The sequence below is a fragment of the Hyla sarda genome, chromosome 1 (assembly GCF_029499605.1).
Source record: "Hyla sarda isolate aHylSar1 chromosome 1, aHylSar1.hap1, whole genome shotgun sequence".
NCBI classification, from domain to species: domain Eukaryota; kingdom Metazoa; phylum Chordata; class Amphibia; order Anura; family Hylidae; genus Hyla; species Hyla sarda.
In genome coordinates this window covers 125,186,747-125,202,343 of record NC_079189.1, presented here as the reverse complement: position 1 = coordinate 125,202,343, position 15,597 = coordinate 125,186,747, and the positions used below count along the sequence as shown (strand labels likewise).

The 15,597-nt window shown below is 39.9% G+C and overlaps 1 protein-coding gene across 5 annotated transcripts in view; it reads right to left on the bottom strand.

Moving 5' to 3' along the window:
• MFAP3L (microfibril associated protein 3 like) overlaps window positions 1-15,597 on the bottom strand; it is a 52,305-nt gene that overhangs the window by 19,421 nt on the left and 17,287 nt on the right. Inside the window, exon 1 of one of the 5 annotated variants that reach the window (XM_056560874.1) lies at window positions 8,627-8,686. The exons of 2 other annotated variants lie outside the window; for them this stretch is intronic. In XM_056560874.1, coding sequence (XP_056416849.1) covers window positions 8,627-8,661 — 35 coding nt within the window. In that variant the 5' untranslated portion in view covers window positions 8,662-8,686. Of the gene's footprint in view, window positions 1-7,455; window positions 7,477-7,868; window positions 7,887-8,626; window positions 8,687-15,597 lie in introns of those variants that run through there. 2 more of the 5 variants (XM_056560878.1, XM_056560897.1) reach the window with 2 other exon arrangements.

The window sequence follows — 15,597 nt, the reverse complement described above, 5'->3', positions numbered from 1 at the left end:
CAGACACTGCTTTCAGGTGTGATTTTTATATTGTCCACACCTGTTACTTGCCCCAGGTGAGTTTAAAGGAGCATCACATGCTTGAAACAATCTTATTTATCAACAATTTAGAAAGGGTGCCAATAATGTTGTCCAGCCCATTTTTGGAGTTTGGTGTGACATTATGTCCAATTTGCTTTTTTTCCTCCTTTTTTGGCTTAGTTCCAATACATACAAAGGGAATAAACATGTGTATAGCAAAATACGTGTTACTGCAATCCTTTTCTGTGAGAAATACTTCATTTTCCTGAATAATTTCATGACTGATTATATATATATATATATATATATATATATATATATATATATATATATATAAACATGCTTGAGAAAGGCAGCGAGATGCCGCTGAAACGTCACATCCACTGCTGACCATGGGTCAATAAACACTGCTTTTGCTTTAAACTACTTGGAGTGCCGTTGGAGCAATGTGTTTGGTATTTGGATGTCTATACCTGATCTACGACTGGGATCAGGTTATTATCCACGGGCACCCACCATCTCTATCTATTGAAAAAGTTTGCTGCTTCCACCATTTGTTTCATATATATATATATATATATATATATATATATATATATATATATATATATATTTTTTTTTTTTTATACTTTATTCACTGTGTGCCACCGGGTATCAGTTATAATAATCTAAGTGATGCAGTTCAGATGCTAAGTATGGACCCTGCTTGTCCATGTAATTTTTGCCTCAGGTAGTTATTACTTATATTGTACAACTTTGGTTTTCTATGCAGTCTAACCTAGTTGGATATAATGTATACCAGTCATTACCCAGGCGGTCGGTACAGCCTTACATATAAGCAGTCATGCTCCTTTTTTTTTTTTTTTTTTTTTTTTACATTGAAACTCATTTGGTACCTAGAGTTAAAATCTGGGCTTTTTGGAAACCTATTTGTACATTTATTTGGAGGTAATACTCTATTTGTATTTGAAGTTGGTTCTTTATATGGTCCTCTATACACATTAGAGGTTACGTTTCCATTTGATTTATTTGTGTATCATTGGCACATGTTCTGCATTTGTTTTCTTTGCTCTCCAAGCTACAAGTTCCAAAAAACATCAAATGTAAGTAACATGGGTTTTTCTATGAGGCACAGCTATTCAGGGAGCACTTAATGCATTAAAGGGTACCTGTCACCATATCATATTTTATAAACTAACTCAGATTAAATCCTTAACTAATCTGAACACCCCTTCCGCCCTTTTTTTCTCGAGCTTTAAAAAGCTCTGTATCCTACCCTTCCCCTTGCTCACATTGTGTGAGCTCCCGACAGGAGAAAGTGGGCGTTCCCCAGCAGCAGGTGCAACGTCAATGAAGCCTGTGAAAGCTGTGCTTCGCCATGCCCCACATGCACTTCCTGAGTTTGGTCTCCTGCCAGGTCAGGAGGAGACCAAACTAACTGTTTGACTTGCACAGGGAACAGAACAGAGCCACCTAGTGGCCTTTTTTTCAAATCACATTAAAAACATATAAAAAGGTTGAGAATTTTAACAGCAAGAAAATAGTAAATTGTCTTATAATTACATAAGGAACAATATATTAGAAGTTTAGTTTGGTACAGGTACTCTTTAATAAACAATTCTAGAAGTATCTACAGTGAAATTGACCTATTATATGTCATAAAGATGTAGATTATTATAATCTAGTAAAGGGTATCGGTGTAACACTTAATAAAAAGCCTTGGATTATTAATTTGTATATTGTCAATCTAATAAAAGTTATATTTTAAAAGGGGGTCTGAAGGTGCAGTGATACTGAACATTATGATTCATTTTAATTTACACAAAACTTAAACATGGTTCAGCCATAAATCTCAAATTCAAACAATTTGCAGATAAATATTTCAGGTTAAAAATTGACAATATTATCCATCCAGATTGGTACAACTCCTATGGTAAACCACCCTTCCAGTGGTAACTCACAAGCCATATATAGCTCTTGAGCTACTGGTTGGTTACAGCTGCCTTATATAGAAAACAATAGATACTGTAAGATTTCTTCTTTAACACGGAAACAAGGTAGCCACGTGCATAAAAGGTTAAACAAACAGTTTTTTTTTTATAGCGAAAGAACTAAGAGGGGTATTTATTGCCTCGGTATAAAAAACTCACTTCAAGAATATTAAAACATACATTACATCCATATACATTTCCTTTTAAAGTTTTAACAGTATGATATTGTGTTTGTCCTCTTATGTATTTCCTCAAAAGTCCAACAGTACTAAGCAAAATAATGTCAAAAGACCAGAAAAACCTGTTTCAATATTCATAAGCTCTGTCGGTCTCTATCCAAATCGTTGTGGGACAGATACAAGTAAATAATAATGAATAATAACACTACTTTACACTCTTTAGAACAGTAACCAGACTCTTTGCTAAAATGCAGGTCACATGGATCTTCCTACACCACTATGCTTTGTAAAGGGCAACACATGAAACAGTCAATGAGAATTATTGCCATTTATGAAAGAAAAGAACATTTACATCTAATCTGGAGCCAAGTAATACTGTGGAACAGTTTCTAAAGAAAGTAGTGCCAAAAACATATAAAAATAAACATTCTAGTGTGATGATCCAAAACACCACTCTGACCATGGAAAAAGAAACAAGGGGGAAAAGCATGCCTGTCTGTATTTGAAATTTTGTTCCTTGAAAATTACTTTTTCTTTAACTAAATATTTTCATTTCTCAAAATTATCAATTCTGGAGATTTGTGTATCATGCCATTGCTCAGTTGTCCCTCCAGGAAATTTATGAATAAATAACTGAGTTTTACCATTTTATTGTGAAAAAGTGTATGTACCTTCACAGTCCTATATTGTCCAATTACTACTGACCGTGTCAATAACAAGGGGAATAGTAAAACTTTGGAGATGAATAACAGGAATAACACGATGCACAGTTCTAAGAAAAATGAGTTGTCCTTTTATGGTGAATACAAGTATTTACTAAATCTGACATTTCAGGAGAGCTGGCATATCCTCATTAAATCTGATGTTTTAACCAAATTAATAGAACAAACCAATTTTTTGCCCAGTTATGTTCCAGTAGAATGATGGACACGATTGGAAATCCAAAGGACCACAATAAAATCAATGGGGGTATGTTGGGCTTTGTATCTATTTTGCACAGCCCATACAAGTCTATGAATAGGGGAAGGGGAAGAGAAAGAAGACTGTGTGTGTGTGTGTGTGTGTGTGTGTGTGTGTGTGTGTGTAGGGGGGTCGTTATGTGACTAGATAGAGACAGAAGCCTGCAAATAGACTACCCAAGTTTACTGTGAGTATTATGTCTCAACTTAAGAAATAATTATCAGCTCAGACTTTTCAGTACAGCTTTATAACGTCCTCCATGCTGCTACTTCTAAGGATTAGTGTTGAGCGTGAATATTCGCAATTTGAATATTTATTGCAAATTTCGCATATTCGTGAATATGGTGAATATAGCACTATATGTTCGCAATTATGAATATTTTTTTTTTCCCCCACAGAACACATCACAGTGATCTCATCCCTCCCTGCTTCCAGCTTTTGGTCTAAAGAAGACTCCTATACTACTTACTGTATTCGACTTGAAACCAAATGTTTGCAAATATGAGAATATGCGAATTCTCATGAATATCCTCATATTTGTGAATATTGGGAGATAGATGGATAGATAATATAGATAGATAATATAGATGGATAGGTAGCTATCCAGATAGGGTAGCAGCATGTCACAAAAAATGATACTAGTGCACGCTGAGTCCAGACCTGGGTCAGGGGTCCATATGTAATGCAGAAAAATAGAATATCCGCAGCACACAGATTCCCAAAAATAAAAATGTATTCCAAAACGTGAGTGTCAGTATCAACTTTCGGCTAGCTCACCTTGAGAATGGCTAGGTGAGCTAGCCGAAACGTTGCTACTGACACGTTTTGGAATAAATTTAGATTTTTTGGAATCTGTTTGCTGCAGATATTCAATTTTTCTAGATAGGAAGATAGCTATCCGCATTTGCATATGTGCATGCAAAAATAACCACAAATATATTGTATATGCAAAGTTCACGAATATAGGACGAATATTCGTCCATATATTCGCAAAATATCACGAATTCGAATATGGCATATACCGCTCATCACTACTAAGGATGTGCTGTAGAAATATAGCAGAGCAGGGACCCTCCTCTCTGTGTGTAGTGTACGGGAGCCATCATAGAGGCCAGGCTCCACCCACTAGCTCATGAAAAACACAAATTTAGAGATGACGCCTATAAGTTATATATAATGGTCAGAAATAGTGCTACTCCTCATATGCACATATGATGGCATATCCTAAATAATTACTCAAAAAGACAACTATGCTTTAAAAGGTGTTATTCAGTGTTTTAAAAAATCTGATGTGGTGCAGGGTAGGTAAGGAAATAAAATACAGAGATCCAATATTTCCTGTTCGGCTCCATCTAGTCCCCTGGTCTTCTTTCTTATTCCTGCTTCAGAGACTAGTGCTCATGGCAGGACCTGTTCATTCAGCCAATCACTGGCTGAGACAGGATATTGCTGTGATAGGCTGAGGCAATGAGTGCTCAGCTAGGAAGCAGAAGACTATAGAAGAATATAGAAGACTAATGGACCAGATGGAGCTGAATGAGAGCTGCGAGGACCATCTGGGGAGCATGGCTATGGTACGTACATATCATAGAAGTAGTAAGCCCCAGTTTTTTTAAATTTTTTTTTTCATTAGTAAAAAAAAACGGTATAATTCTCCTCTCCAGTTATCTGCATTGTCAAAAAAATATATGGACATGAGAATTGGCCAATGGGTCATGGAAAGCACAGAGAAAAAACACCCTAAACTTTTTGCCCTGTGAGGCAAAATTGTACACCATAATCGGGGGCCCCCTTCGATCCTATGTATTCCACTGCTGACAGGCCATTGCTTGCAATAAGGCACCGGAGCACTGGCATATCATTCCATAGTTTGAGCTCAAGCCTTTAAACCCCAAGAGGACATTTGCAGAGCCAAGGAACTAAACCACACTGGCAAGCAAAAGTGTCAATGGAAATGAAACTATATTCAATTATTCAATTACATTGGTCCTATGAGATATATTAATTTACATATTCAAAATGTTCGTAAGCAGATTGGAAGAAAGCAACAGGAAGATGCCAACTTGAGCAGCAGCATGTTAGCTCCGTGTATAAATCTGTAATTGGATAAATGGTCAGTCTCTTCACCACCTGTGCACTGATTTCCTTATACAGTGAACATATCGTGCTTGCCAACCCCCTTACATGTATGAAGGAAGCAACGCTTTGAAAAGACTGTAACCAGGCAGCAGAAATGAGTAAATAGCTTGGCGTGATGCGTGCTCTGCAAGTACCAATTATGTACACATCCTCCTTTTCATTCTCGAATAGAAGGTGGAGGTTGCAGAAAGTGGAGGATTTGCAAAAAAGACTGGTTCATTTTTTTGCTTGATCTTTCATTATGCCCCTTGGAATTTCAGATATATCAGAACAATACCAGTCTAGGGTGGGACAATGGCCAAGAAGAAACAACATCTACCACAGAATGCTTTACAAAAATGTGGTGTAGACCAGAACTGTAAATTTGGTCAACTGAAGCAAATACTGTCTCTGGCCAAGATGTGGACAATAGCCTTGTAGAATGACCTTTTAAGTTTACTTGGGGGTCTTTCCCCCAAACTTTATAATGTTCAAAAAGGCTGTTTAATCCCGTGCCCATCATTTCAGCTGACATTTTAAGATAAGCTGCACTGTGCACTATTTCTTGCCATTATATAACTTGTTAATAGGTATTTTTCAGGGCAGATTTATGCTCCGCAGCTTTCATCTCTAATTTGCAGTTCTCCCAGAAGTGGTGGGCGGAACTCACTCCTCCCCCCACTCCATAGACTTCTATTACTTGTCATGCAGACACAGGACAAAGCTGAGCTGATTTTAGAGAAGATTTGAGCAGAAACAGGAGGGAGGGGAAAACAATTCTTATAAACAGGAGAAAGAAGCACTTTTGTCTAGTAAGATCTATTACAAAGTTTCTTATATTTTTGCGTGGACTATTGAGCTATGCAAAGTATGTCCAAGTGACAGCGCCTATTTCAAAGCTTTCAATAACAACACTGTTGTTGCATTTTTGCATTAAAATTCTAGTCCCAATTTGTCCTGTATCTTCCATCTTAACTGTAATCACTCGATATATAGTGCATCCATGTCCAAGATACTATGAGTTATACATTAACTGCCACTTAATGTATAGGCGTACCACACTCAATATATTATCACACTTAATCCTGAGGGGAAATCAGTCCCTCTCACTCAATAAGATGTGTTGTATGTACATCAGCCTATTGTGCACCACAAGCTTCAGGTTGTCGTGTGGCACCTGCCACATACGGAATTGCACTTTCCTTATACATGTATTATTTATTGAGGACCAGGATCTAGAGAACAGATTAAAAACACACACTGTCCACTCCTACATGTTTCACCACTTAACGTGGCTTTTTCAAGGAGACAACTGAAGACTGACTGATAAGGTTATATACCTTTTCATGTGCCTAAGGGCTACTGATTCTTGTTGACATTTTAAGCCATGCTCCTTTTTGCCTGAATTCTTGCACCCTTGTCTGATGCGGCAGGAAAAGACATAATAAATGTGGCACACTGCATGCGTATCAATTTTTTATGGAAACAAATTGTGACAGAATTGTGATACATTTGCAATAGTGAACTTTGCCTAACATTAAATGATCTACAGCATGCAGCACATTTCTTTCAGATGGCATTACCCAATTATATGGGACCCTAAAATGAAAACATTAAACACATCACTGCCCACTAGAGATGAGCGAAGTTACCGTGATTCGATTCGTCACGAACTTCTCGGCTTGGCAGTTGCTGACTTTAACCTGCATAAATTAGTTCAGCTTTCAGGTGCTCCGGTGGGCTGGAAAAGGTGGATACAGTCCTAGGAGAGAGTCTCCAGCCCACCGGAGCACCTGAAAGCTGAACTAATTTATGCAGGCTAAAGTCAGCAACTGCCGAGCCGAGAAGTTAGTGACGAATCGAATCACGGTAACTTCGCTCATCTCTACTGCCCACATTAAGAGACTGCTAACTTTCTACATCCTCGTGTTTTCTCATTGGTAAACACACTGGCCACACTGTCTTTCAAAACCAGAGTATTCCCACTATTAAGAGGCTTGGTTAAAAAAACCCTCTGGTGAAACCCCTCTTTGTTCCAAGTTACTGAGAGGACTTGAAAAGACATCTTTGTCCTATGTTGGACACAGGCCAGTATGATTTGTTCCAAAGCAGCACAACTATGGTGGTCGCCCAACTTTGTATACATTTTATGTAAGAAACTATACTAAATAAAAAGGGATTAGAACCTTATCTAATATATATCCCGGTCACTAAGCACATATGGGGAGATTTATCAAAACTGTGCAGAGGAAGAGTGGTCCAGTTGCCCATAGCAACCAATCAGATTGCTTCTTTCATTTTCCACAGGCCTCTAAGGCCTGTGGAAAATGAAAGAAGCAATCTGATTGGTTGCTATGGGCAACTGCACCACTCTTCCTCTGCACAGGTTTTGATAAATCTCCCCCATAATGATTTGATACAATTAAATGATCCATTTCCATAGTGCAACAGCAAATATATACAGACTGTGGGACATAGTCCAAAATGTTGCAGTAAGGAACCTCTAATCTCTGCCATTTAACCCCTTGTACATCCCCGTCAATACTAATTCCAGTATAAACAGAGGGTGGCATTGAAGTGACAGAGGAAAGTCAGAGACATTATTAGCTTATCTTATAAGAACAGGAAACATGGCTCCTTGGAGTGGACCTAAGGCTTTCCTGTTATAATGGTTTATTATGTCCCTGCTACTTTACACTATGTGTATAATGAACATGAGCTAATCTACTGCAGTAATGCATATTAATATAAGCTGGTGCATAAAAATGGAAATTTAAAAATACATACATGTTTTTTTTTTTACTGTGTTTTACATGTGGAGAAACTTGCTTAGGTGTCCTGGCGATTATTTAAAGAAAACCTAAACATGAATCCCAATCTGCCTGTTATAGAGAAGGAGGAGCTGAGCAGATTGATAGTTTTGTTATTTGTTTGTTTTTTCATATTTGTGTTTAAAGGGGTACTCTGCTGCTCAGCATTTGGAACAAACTGTTCCGAACGCTGGAGCCGGGAGCCCTGTCCCCTCATGACGTCACGCCCCACCCCCTCAATGCAAGTCTATGGGAGGGGCATGATGGCCATAGACTTGCATTTAGGGGGCGGGGTGTGACGTCATGATGGGGTGGGGCTATGACGTCACGAGCTCCCGTCTCAAGCATTTGGAACAGCTGAGCAGCTGAGTACACCTTTAAATCTCTAGTCATTCTAAGCAGAGATTAGAACTGACCCCTGGACTCATCATTGCATAATAGGCAGAATAAGCAGAAACTGAAATGAATACATAGAGCAGTAAAGTGCATTTTCACTTAAAGAGAGACTGACAGCTTTTTTACCCACACCAAACCCAACATAATATACCTATTTTCATTAGGTATGACCAGAGTTCTGCCCATTCCATGACGAGTGCCTGGGGGCGCTCTGCTCCTCGCTTCACCAGACTGTAGCTAGACAGCGACACGCTCATCGCTGAAACCTTCCCCCCAACACGCAGGCGGGCTGGGGGCGGAATATTGATGAGGCAGGGGAGCTGGGTGAGCCGTCTACCTGCCTCCATTGCGCGCTAGAGCTCAATTACAACGTACCTACTAATAGGTAAAATGCAGGAGATACCTAACGCAAATATGTAAATAGCACTTTATTTATTTATTTATTTATTTATTTTTTACAGCTATTCACCCGCAATATAGCCCAGTATATTGGGTTTAGTGCAGATTAAATAGTTGTCAGTTTCTCTTTAAAGAAAACCTGTCACATTAAAAATATTTTTCATTCTGCATGCAGCATGTTATAAAGCAAGGGAAGCAGAGCGATTGGATATATAGTTTTATAAGAAAGGATCTAGGATAATTTTTTATCTATTAATTTCTGCTTCTTCTCAGCTCATGAGTCCAGTTGGCAATCCTTATCAGTGACTTTTAGCCTTTCCCTATGACAGTGTTTCCCAACCAGGTTGCGTCCAGCTGTTGCAAAAGTACAACCCCCAGTATGCCCAGACAGCCGAAGTCTTATCAGCTGCTGTATGTTTCAGGGGGAGTTCATTTCTGTCTGGCCACAGTGCTCTCAGCTGACACCTCTGTCCATGTCAGGAACTGTCCAGAGCAGAAGCAAATCCCCATAGCCAACCTCTCCTGCTCTGGACAGTTCCTGACATGGACAGAGGTATCAGCAGAGAGCACTGTGGTCAGACAGAAAATAACTGCTCAACTTTCTCTGTAGCATACAGCAGCTGATAAGTACTGGAAGGATTAAGATTTTCATATACAGCTGTCCCTCAAGTTACAATATTAAATCGGTTCCAGGACGGCCATTGTATGTTGAAACCATTGTATGTTGAGACCATAACTCTATAGAAACCTGGTAATTGGTTCTGAAGCCACCAAAATGTCATCTGAAAATAGGAAAAAGTGAGGATTAAAGAAAAATAAGTAGATAACTAATACAGATAAAGCAAATACTTACATATAAAAGTAAGAAAGATCTGCTGGGAGCTGTAAATCACTGTCTGTGTCAGTGTTTCCCAACCAGGGTGCCTTCAGCTGTTGCAAAACTACAACTTCCAGCATGCCCGGACAGCCGTTGGCTGTCCGGGCATGCTGGGAGTTGTAGTTTTGCAACAACTGGAGGCACCCTGGTTGGGAAACAATGGTTTATGTAGAGGACAAGAGCTTCTTCAGGGTCCTATACAGTACACACAGTGTCCCAAATGGAGCCGCCCTTACTTGAGTCCAAAAGAACAGCTAACCCTGGCACAGTGTAGTTCCTCCCTGTACTGTAGGGGGCGCTACCAGACACCCAGTCAGTGCATGCACTTCAGTAATAGAGGCGATTTACCAGTAAAATGCCCATTCTGATTGGTCAGTTCCTCCAGTTGTGACAGATATCACAGATCTGGACTGTCTGTACATTGTATGTTGAGACTGGTTTCAAGTTACGATGGTCCAGAAAAAAACATTGTATGTTGAAACTATTGAGGCCATTGTAAGTTGAGGGATCACTGTAGAAGTAATTTACAAATCAGTTTAACTTTTTGGCACCAGTTGATAAGAGATTAAGTTTTTTTCCACTGGAGTACCCCTTTAATTTGTCAGGTTCCCATAAGTAGAAAGGCTAATTGAGTTTAGATCTTTACTACACTTGGTAAATATGTTGTTTATTTTCTATTGGATTTCATGGAGACAAAGAAATGGAATCCATGTGTCTTATAATACTGTAAAGTATTTTGTTTAAAAAATAAAATAAGGGAAGAAAAACTACACAACTAATTTTAGACGTTGAGAGATAACCAGGGAGAGCAGACAGCTTATACAGCAAATGCACCAAACTAGTGAACTCTTTTCACGCACTTTGCCTCCATCCAGGCGAGGCAAGCCCTGTCATTTGCCTGAGTGCTCACTTTTTCCCAGCAGACCGCAATGCTAAACTCAGCAGCTGCAATGCCCTTTTATGTCAGAAGTCTGGCACAAATCCAGCAGCTCAATAGGAGAAATAAACATGTCTCTTTTCTACGAAAAAAACCCACATATAAATGTAAGGACTATAAGCTACAACTCTAAGTAGCCTATAAGCTACAACTAAGACCAATAGACAACAATATCACAATTATGGGAACTAGAGATGAGCGAACTTACAGTAAATTCGATTCGTCACGAACTTCTCGGCTCGGCAGTTGAGGTTTTTTCCTGCGTAAATTAGTTCAGCCTTCAGGTGCTTCGGTGGGCTGGAAAAGGTGGATACATTCCTAGGAAAGAGTCTCCTAGAACTGTATCCACCTTTTCCAGTCCACCGTAGCACCTGAAAGCTGAACTAATTTATGCAGGAAAAGCCATCAACTGCCGAGCTGAGAAGTTCGTGACGAATCCAATTTACTGTAAGTTCGCTCATCTCTAATGGGAACCTTTTGGGTGCGTTCACACGTCGGAATTCAAGAGGAATTCGAGCAGAAAAAATTACGTCTGAAAAATCGAAATTTAATTTCGCGCGTAAAGGGGGAAGAAGGAAGGGGAGGGTTTGTGGGAGGGGGCCAAATCGGCCATTTTATGATTGTACTAGTCAGAAATTAGAGCTGCAAGTGTTATATAAGCCCCAAAATGTCCCGAAAAAAATCTACAAACAAATTACAAGTTGATGTGGCTGAAGAGTAAAAAAAAGGTGTGGGGTGTAGAATGGGTGTCATCCTTTTTCCATGGGCTGTCTACATTTTTCCTCGCAAATTCCGTGTGAATTCCGTGCGGAAACGATCTCGGGCGTAAAAAATTTTTCCCCATTGACTTCAATTGAATTCTGCTAGCGGATTCCGCTTGAAGAATGAACATGCTCTTTCTTCAAGCGGAACGGAATTCAGCGTCGGAATTCCGCTAGCGGAATTTACGCTGTGTGAACAGGACAGCAGAAATTACATTGAAGTCAATGGCAGAGGAGATGGCAATTCTTTTGGAGCGGATAATTCAAGAGGAATTACTCGCGTAAATTCCTCTTGAATTCCGACGTGTGAACGGGCCCTTAGGATTCCTTCCCAATAACATTTAGCAGCAGGTTCTTTTGCCCTGAAATATCTGCATTTTTTGTCCTCCATGAGGCTGGAATTCCACTTGTTTTTTTTGGGGAAAAACGCAAATTATGCCGCATGGCCAGATGTTAGCTGGAAATCTATGAGAAATTGCTAAATTCTTTTTCCACTTGGCGTCTTTCAGTTTGGAGTTTTTTTTTTAAATCCTTTTGGCGTTTTTTCCCTCTTTTTTGGTGTTTTTAAGCTCCTTGGCGGTTTTGAAAAATTGCAGCATGTTGAGCCTATGGCGTTTTTTTTCCTGAAATTGTGGCCATGTCGGTTTTATCTTTGGCGTTTTTTCAGGTGTTTTTTTAATTCTCTTTTGGACTTTACCGATCCAAAAAAGTGATGGAGATACCTTTTTTTTAATAAAATTTTGTAGGGTACCATTAAAAAAAAATTATAAAAAAGATACAGCAATGATGGAAAAAATAATATTTAACAAAATGTATCTATTTTATAACAACATTTTTATAAATTTTTAAACAGGGATCAATTTATGTGGGCGGGCAGGGCACTAAAAATATAGCTGACAATACCGGTAATAAAAATGTAGTGCGTGTGTGTTTTTCACTTTTTTTCCCTTTATTTTTTAGGTGGTACTACTACTCCCAGCATGGAACAAACTGTTCCATGATGAGAGTAGTAAGTCCTGTACTAACTGACAGATCGCCCGGGTTCCGTTGCGATCCTTCTGTATAATTTATAGATGAGGCCGGCCACTCTTCTATGGTCCCCTGCACTGCCGTATATATACACCTATTCATATTTCCAGCAGAGAGCTGTGATTGGCCAGATGGTTCCAGCCAATCACAACTCTCTGTGGGAAATATGAATAGGTGTATATATACATCAGTGCAGGGGACCATAGAAGAGTGTCCGGCCGCGTCTATACATTATACAGGAGGATCACAGCGGGTGTCAGGAGTGACATCCGCTGTGATCTTTCCTTAACTGCAACTACTGCTACTCCCAACATGGAGCACACTCTGCTCAATGCTGGGAGCTGTAGTACCTGCATTAATAGACAGATCGCAACAGGTGTCAGAAGTTACACTCGCTGCGATCTGTCTCATCATGAAATTGACAAATAGGCTCAAAGGTCATTGTCAAGGTTTAAGCTAGTTACTGCCTCAGCAGTGTACAGTCAGTTTTAGGAAAGCGTATAAAAGGGGTGGAACACAGAGATTGCACATTAGCTGTACAAGCTTTAGGGGAACCTAACAGCTGTTTCATGCTGCCGTAAAATGGAAAAATAGGTCAGCAGATCCTACACAACTATTATATATATCAAGTACACAGGTGCAAGCTGCTGCAGCTGAACTACAAGTACAAACAAACAAATTACAGCAGCTCACTGCTAGCACTAAGGCTGCTTTCACACTATAAAATTTATCAGTTTTAAAGATCCGTTCAATGTTCCATTATAAAAAACCTGAAAATCATCCGTTAAACGTCTGTTACAAAATCCCATTATAGTCAATGGGATTTTTAAATTATCCGTTTTAACCCAGTATAGCCCGTCATTAATAACAGACGTTATTTTGTGACGGGTGAATGAACAGAAGAAAGTGCATGCACCATGTCTCCCGTTAATATCTTCCGTCATAAAATAACGTCTGTTATTAATAACTGGCTATAACGGGTTAAAACGGATTATGTAAAAATCCCATAGACTATAATGGGATTTTGTAACGGCCGTATGGGATTTTGTAACGGCCGTTTAGTGGCCGATTTTCAGGTTTTTTATAACAGAACATTGAACGGATCTTTAAAACGGATACATTTTATAGTGTGAAAGCAGCCTTATATTACCCTTTTTAATTGCAATACTGCTATATAGAAAAATAAAGGCTCTTAGCTTACCTTTTGGCCAAATAGTGTGCACCATCCCACCACGATAGGGTGACCTCTCTATAGCAATATTGCAATGAAAAAAGTGTTATATTACACATATATCTTAGCGCTAGCAATGTGCTGCTGTAATTCTTTTGTTTGTTTCATGCTGCCCAAACCAATGACAGTAAACTATGAGTTATTTTGAAACTCTTGGGTGTTTCAAAGACAACAAATCTTTAAAAGTGGCCAGGAACATCTGGTTAATGGTGGCCTATACTAGGAAGAGATGTGTCACTCAAGACCGATGAGGAGAGAAGCAGCTGCACTGTGCCTTTTTGACTTATATGTTAAACGTATAGCTATATACGTTTAACATATTTGAATGCCGGCGGTGCTTTCACTCTAATGGTAGCATGAGATGGAGTCTACAACCCACACAAGTGACTCAGGTAGTGCAGCTCATCCAGGATGGCACATCAATGCGAGATGTGGCAAGAAGGTTTGCTGTGTCTGTCAGCGTAGTGTCCAGAGCATGGAGGCACTACCAGGAGACGTGGAGGAGGCCCTAGGAGGGCAACATTCCAGCAGCAGAACCGCTACCTTCCCCTTTGTGCAAGGAGGAGCAGAAGGAGCACTGCCAGAGCCCTGCAAAATGACCTCCAGCAGGCCACAAATGTGCATGTGTCCACTCAAATGGTCAGAAACATACTCCATGAGGGTGGTATGAGGGACAGATGTCCACAAGTGGGGGTTGTGCTTACAGCCCAACACTGTGCAGGATGTTTAGCATTTGCCAGAGAACACCAAGATTGCCAAATTCGCAAATGGCACCCTGTACTCTTCACAGATGAAAGCAGGTTCACACTGAGCACATGTAACAGAGGTGACAGAGTCTGGAGTCGTCGTGGAGAACGTTCTGCTGCCTGCAACATCCTCCAGCATGACCGGTTTGGTGGTGGGTCAGTAATGGTGTAGGGTGGCATTTCTTTGGGGGGCCACACAGCCCTCCATGTGCTTGCCAGAGGTAGCCTGACTGCCATTAGGTACCGAGATGAGATCCTCAGACCCCTTGTCAGACCATATGCTGGTCCGGTTGGTCCTGAATTCCTCCTAATGCAAGACAATGCTATACCTCATGTGGCTGGAGTGTGTCAGCAGTTCCTGCAAGAGGAAGGCATCGATGCTATGGACTGGCCCACCTGTTCCTCAGACCTGAATCTGATTGTGCACATCTGGGACATCATGTCTCGCTCCATCCACCAACACCACGTTGCACCACAGACTGTCCAGGAGATGGCAGATGCTTTAGTCCAGGTCTGGGAGGATGTCACCTCATCAGGAGCATGTCCAGGCATTGTAGGGGGGTCATACGGGCACGTGGAGGCCACACGCACTACTGAGCCTCATTTTGTCTTGTTTTAAGAACATTACATCAAAGTTGAATCAGCCTGTAGTGTGGTTTTCCACTTTGATTTTGAGTGTGACTCCATATCCAGACCTCCATGGGTTGATAAATTTTATTTCCATTCATAATTTTTGTGTGATTTTGTTGTCAGCACATTCAACTATGTAAAGACGAATGCATTTCACACGATTAGTTCATTCAGTGAGCTCTAGGATGTGTTATCTTAAAGGGGTTATGCAGTAAAAAACTTTTTTTTTATATATCAACTTGCTCCAGAAAGTTAAACAGATTTGTAAATTACTTCTATTAAAAATTCTTAATCCTTTCAGTACTTATGAGCTGATGAAGTTGAGTTGTTCTTTTCTGTCTAAGTGCTCTCTGATGACACGTGTCTCGGGAACCGCATAGTTTAGAAGCAAATCCCCATAGCAAACCTCTTCTACTCTGTGCAGTTCTCGAGACAAGCAGAGATGTCAGCAGAGAGCACTGTTGCCAGACAGAAAAGAACAACTCAACTTAAGTAGCTGATAACTATTGAAA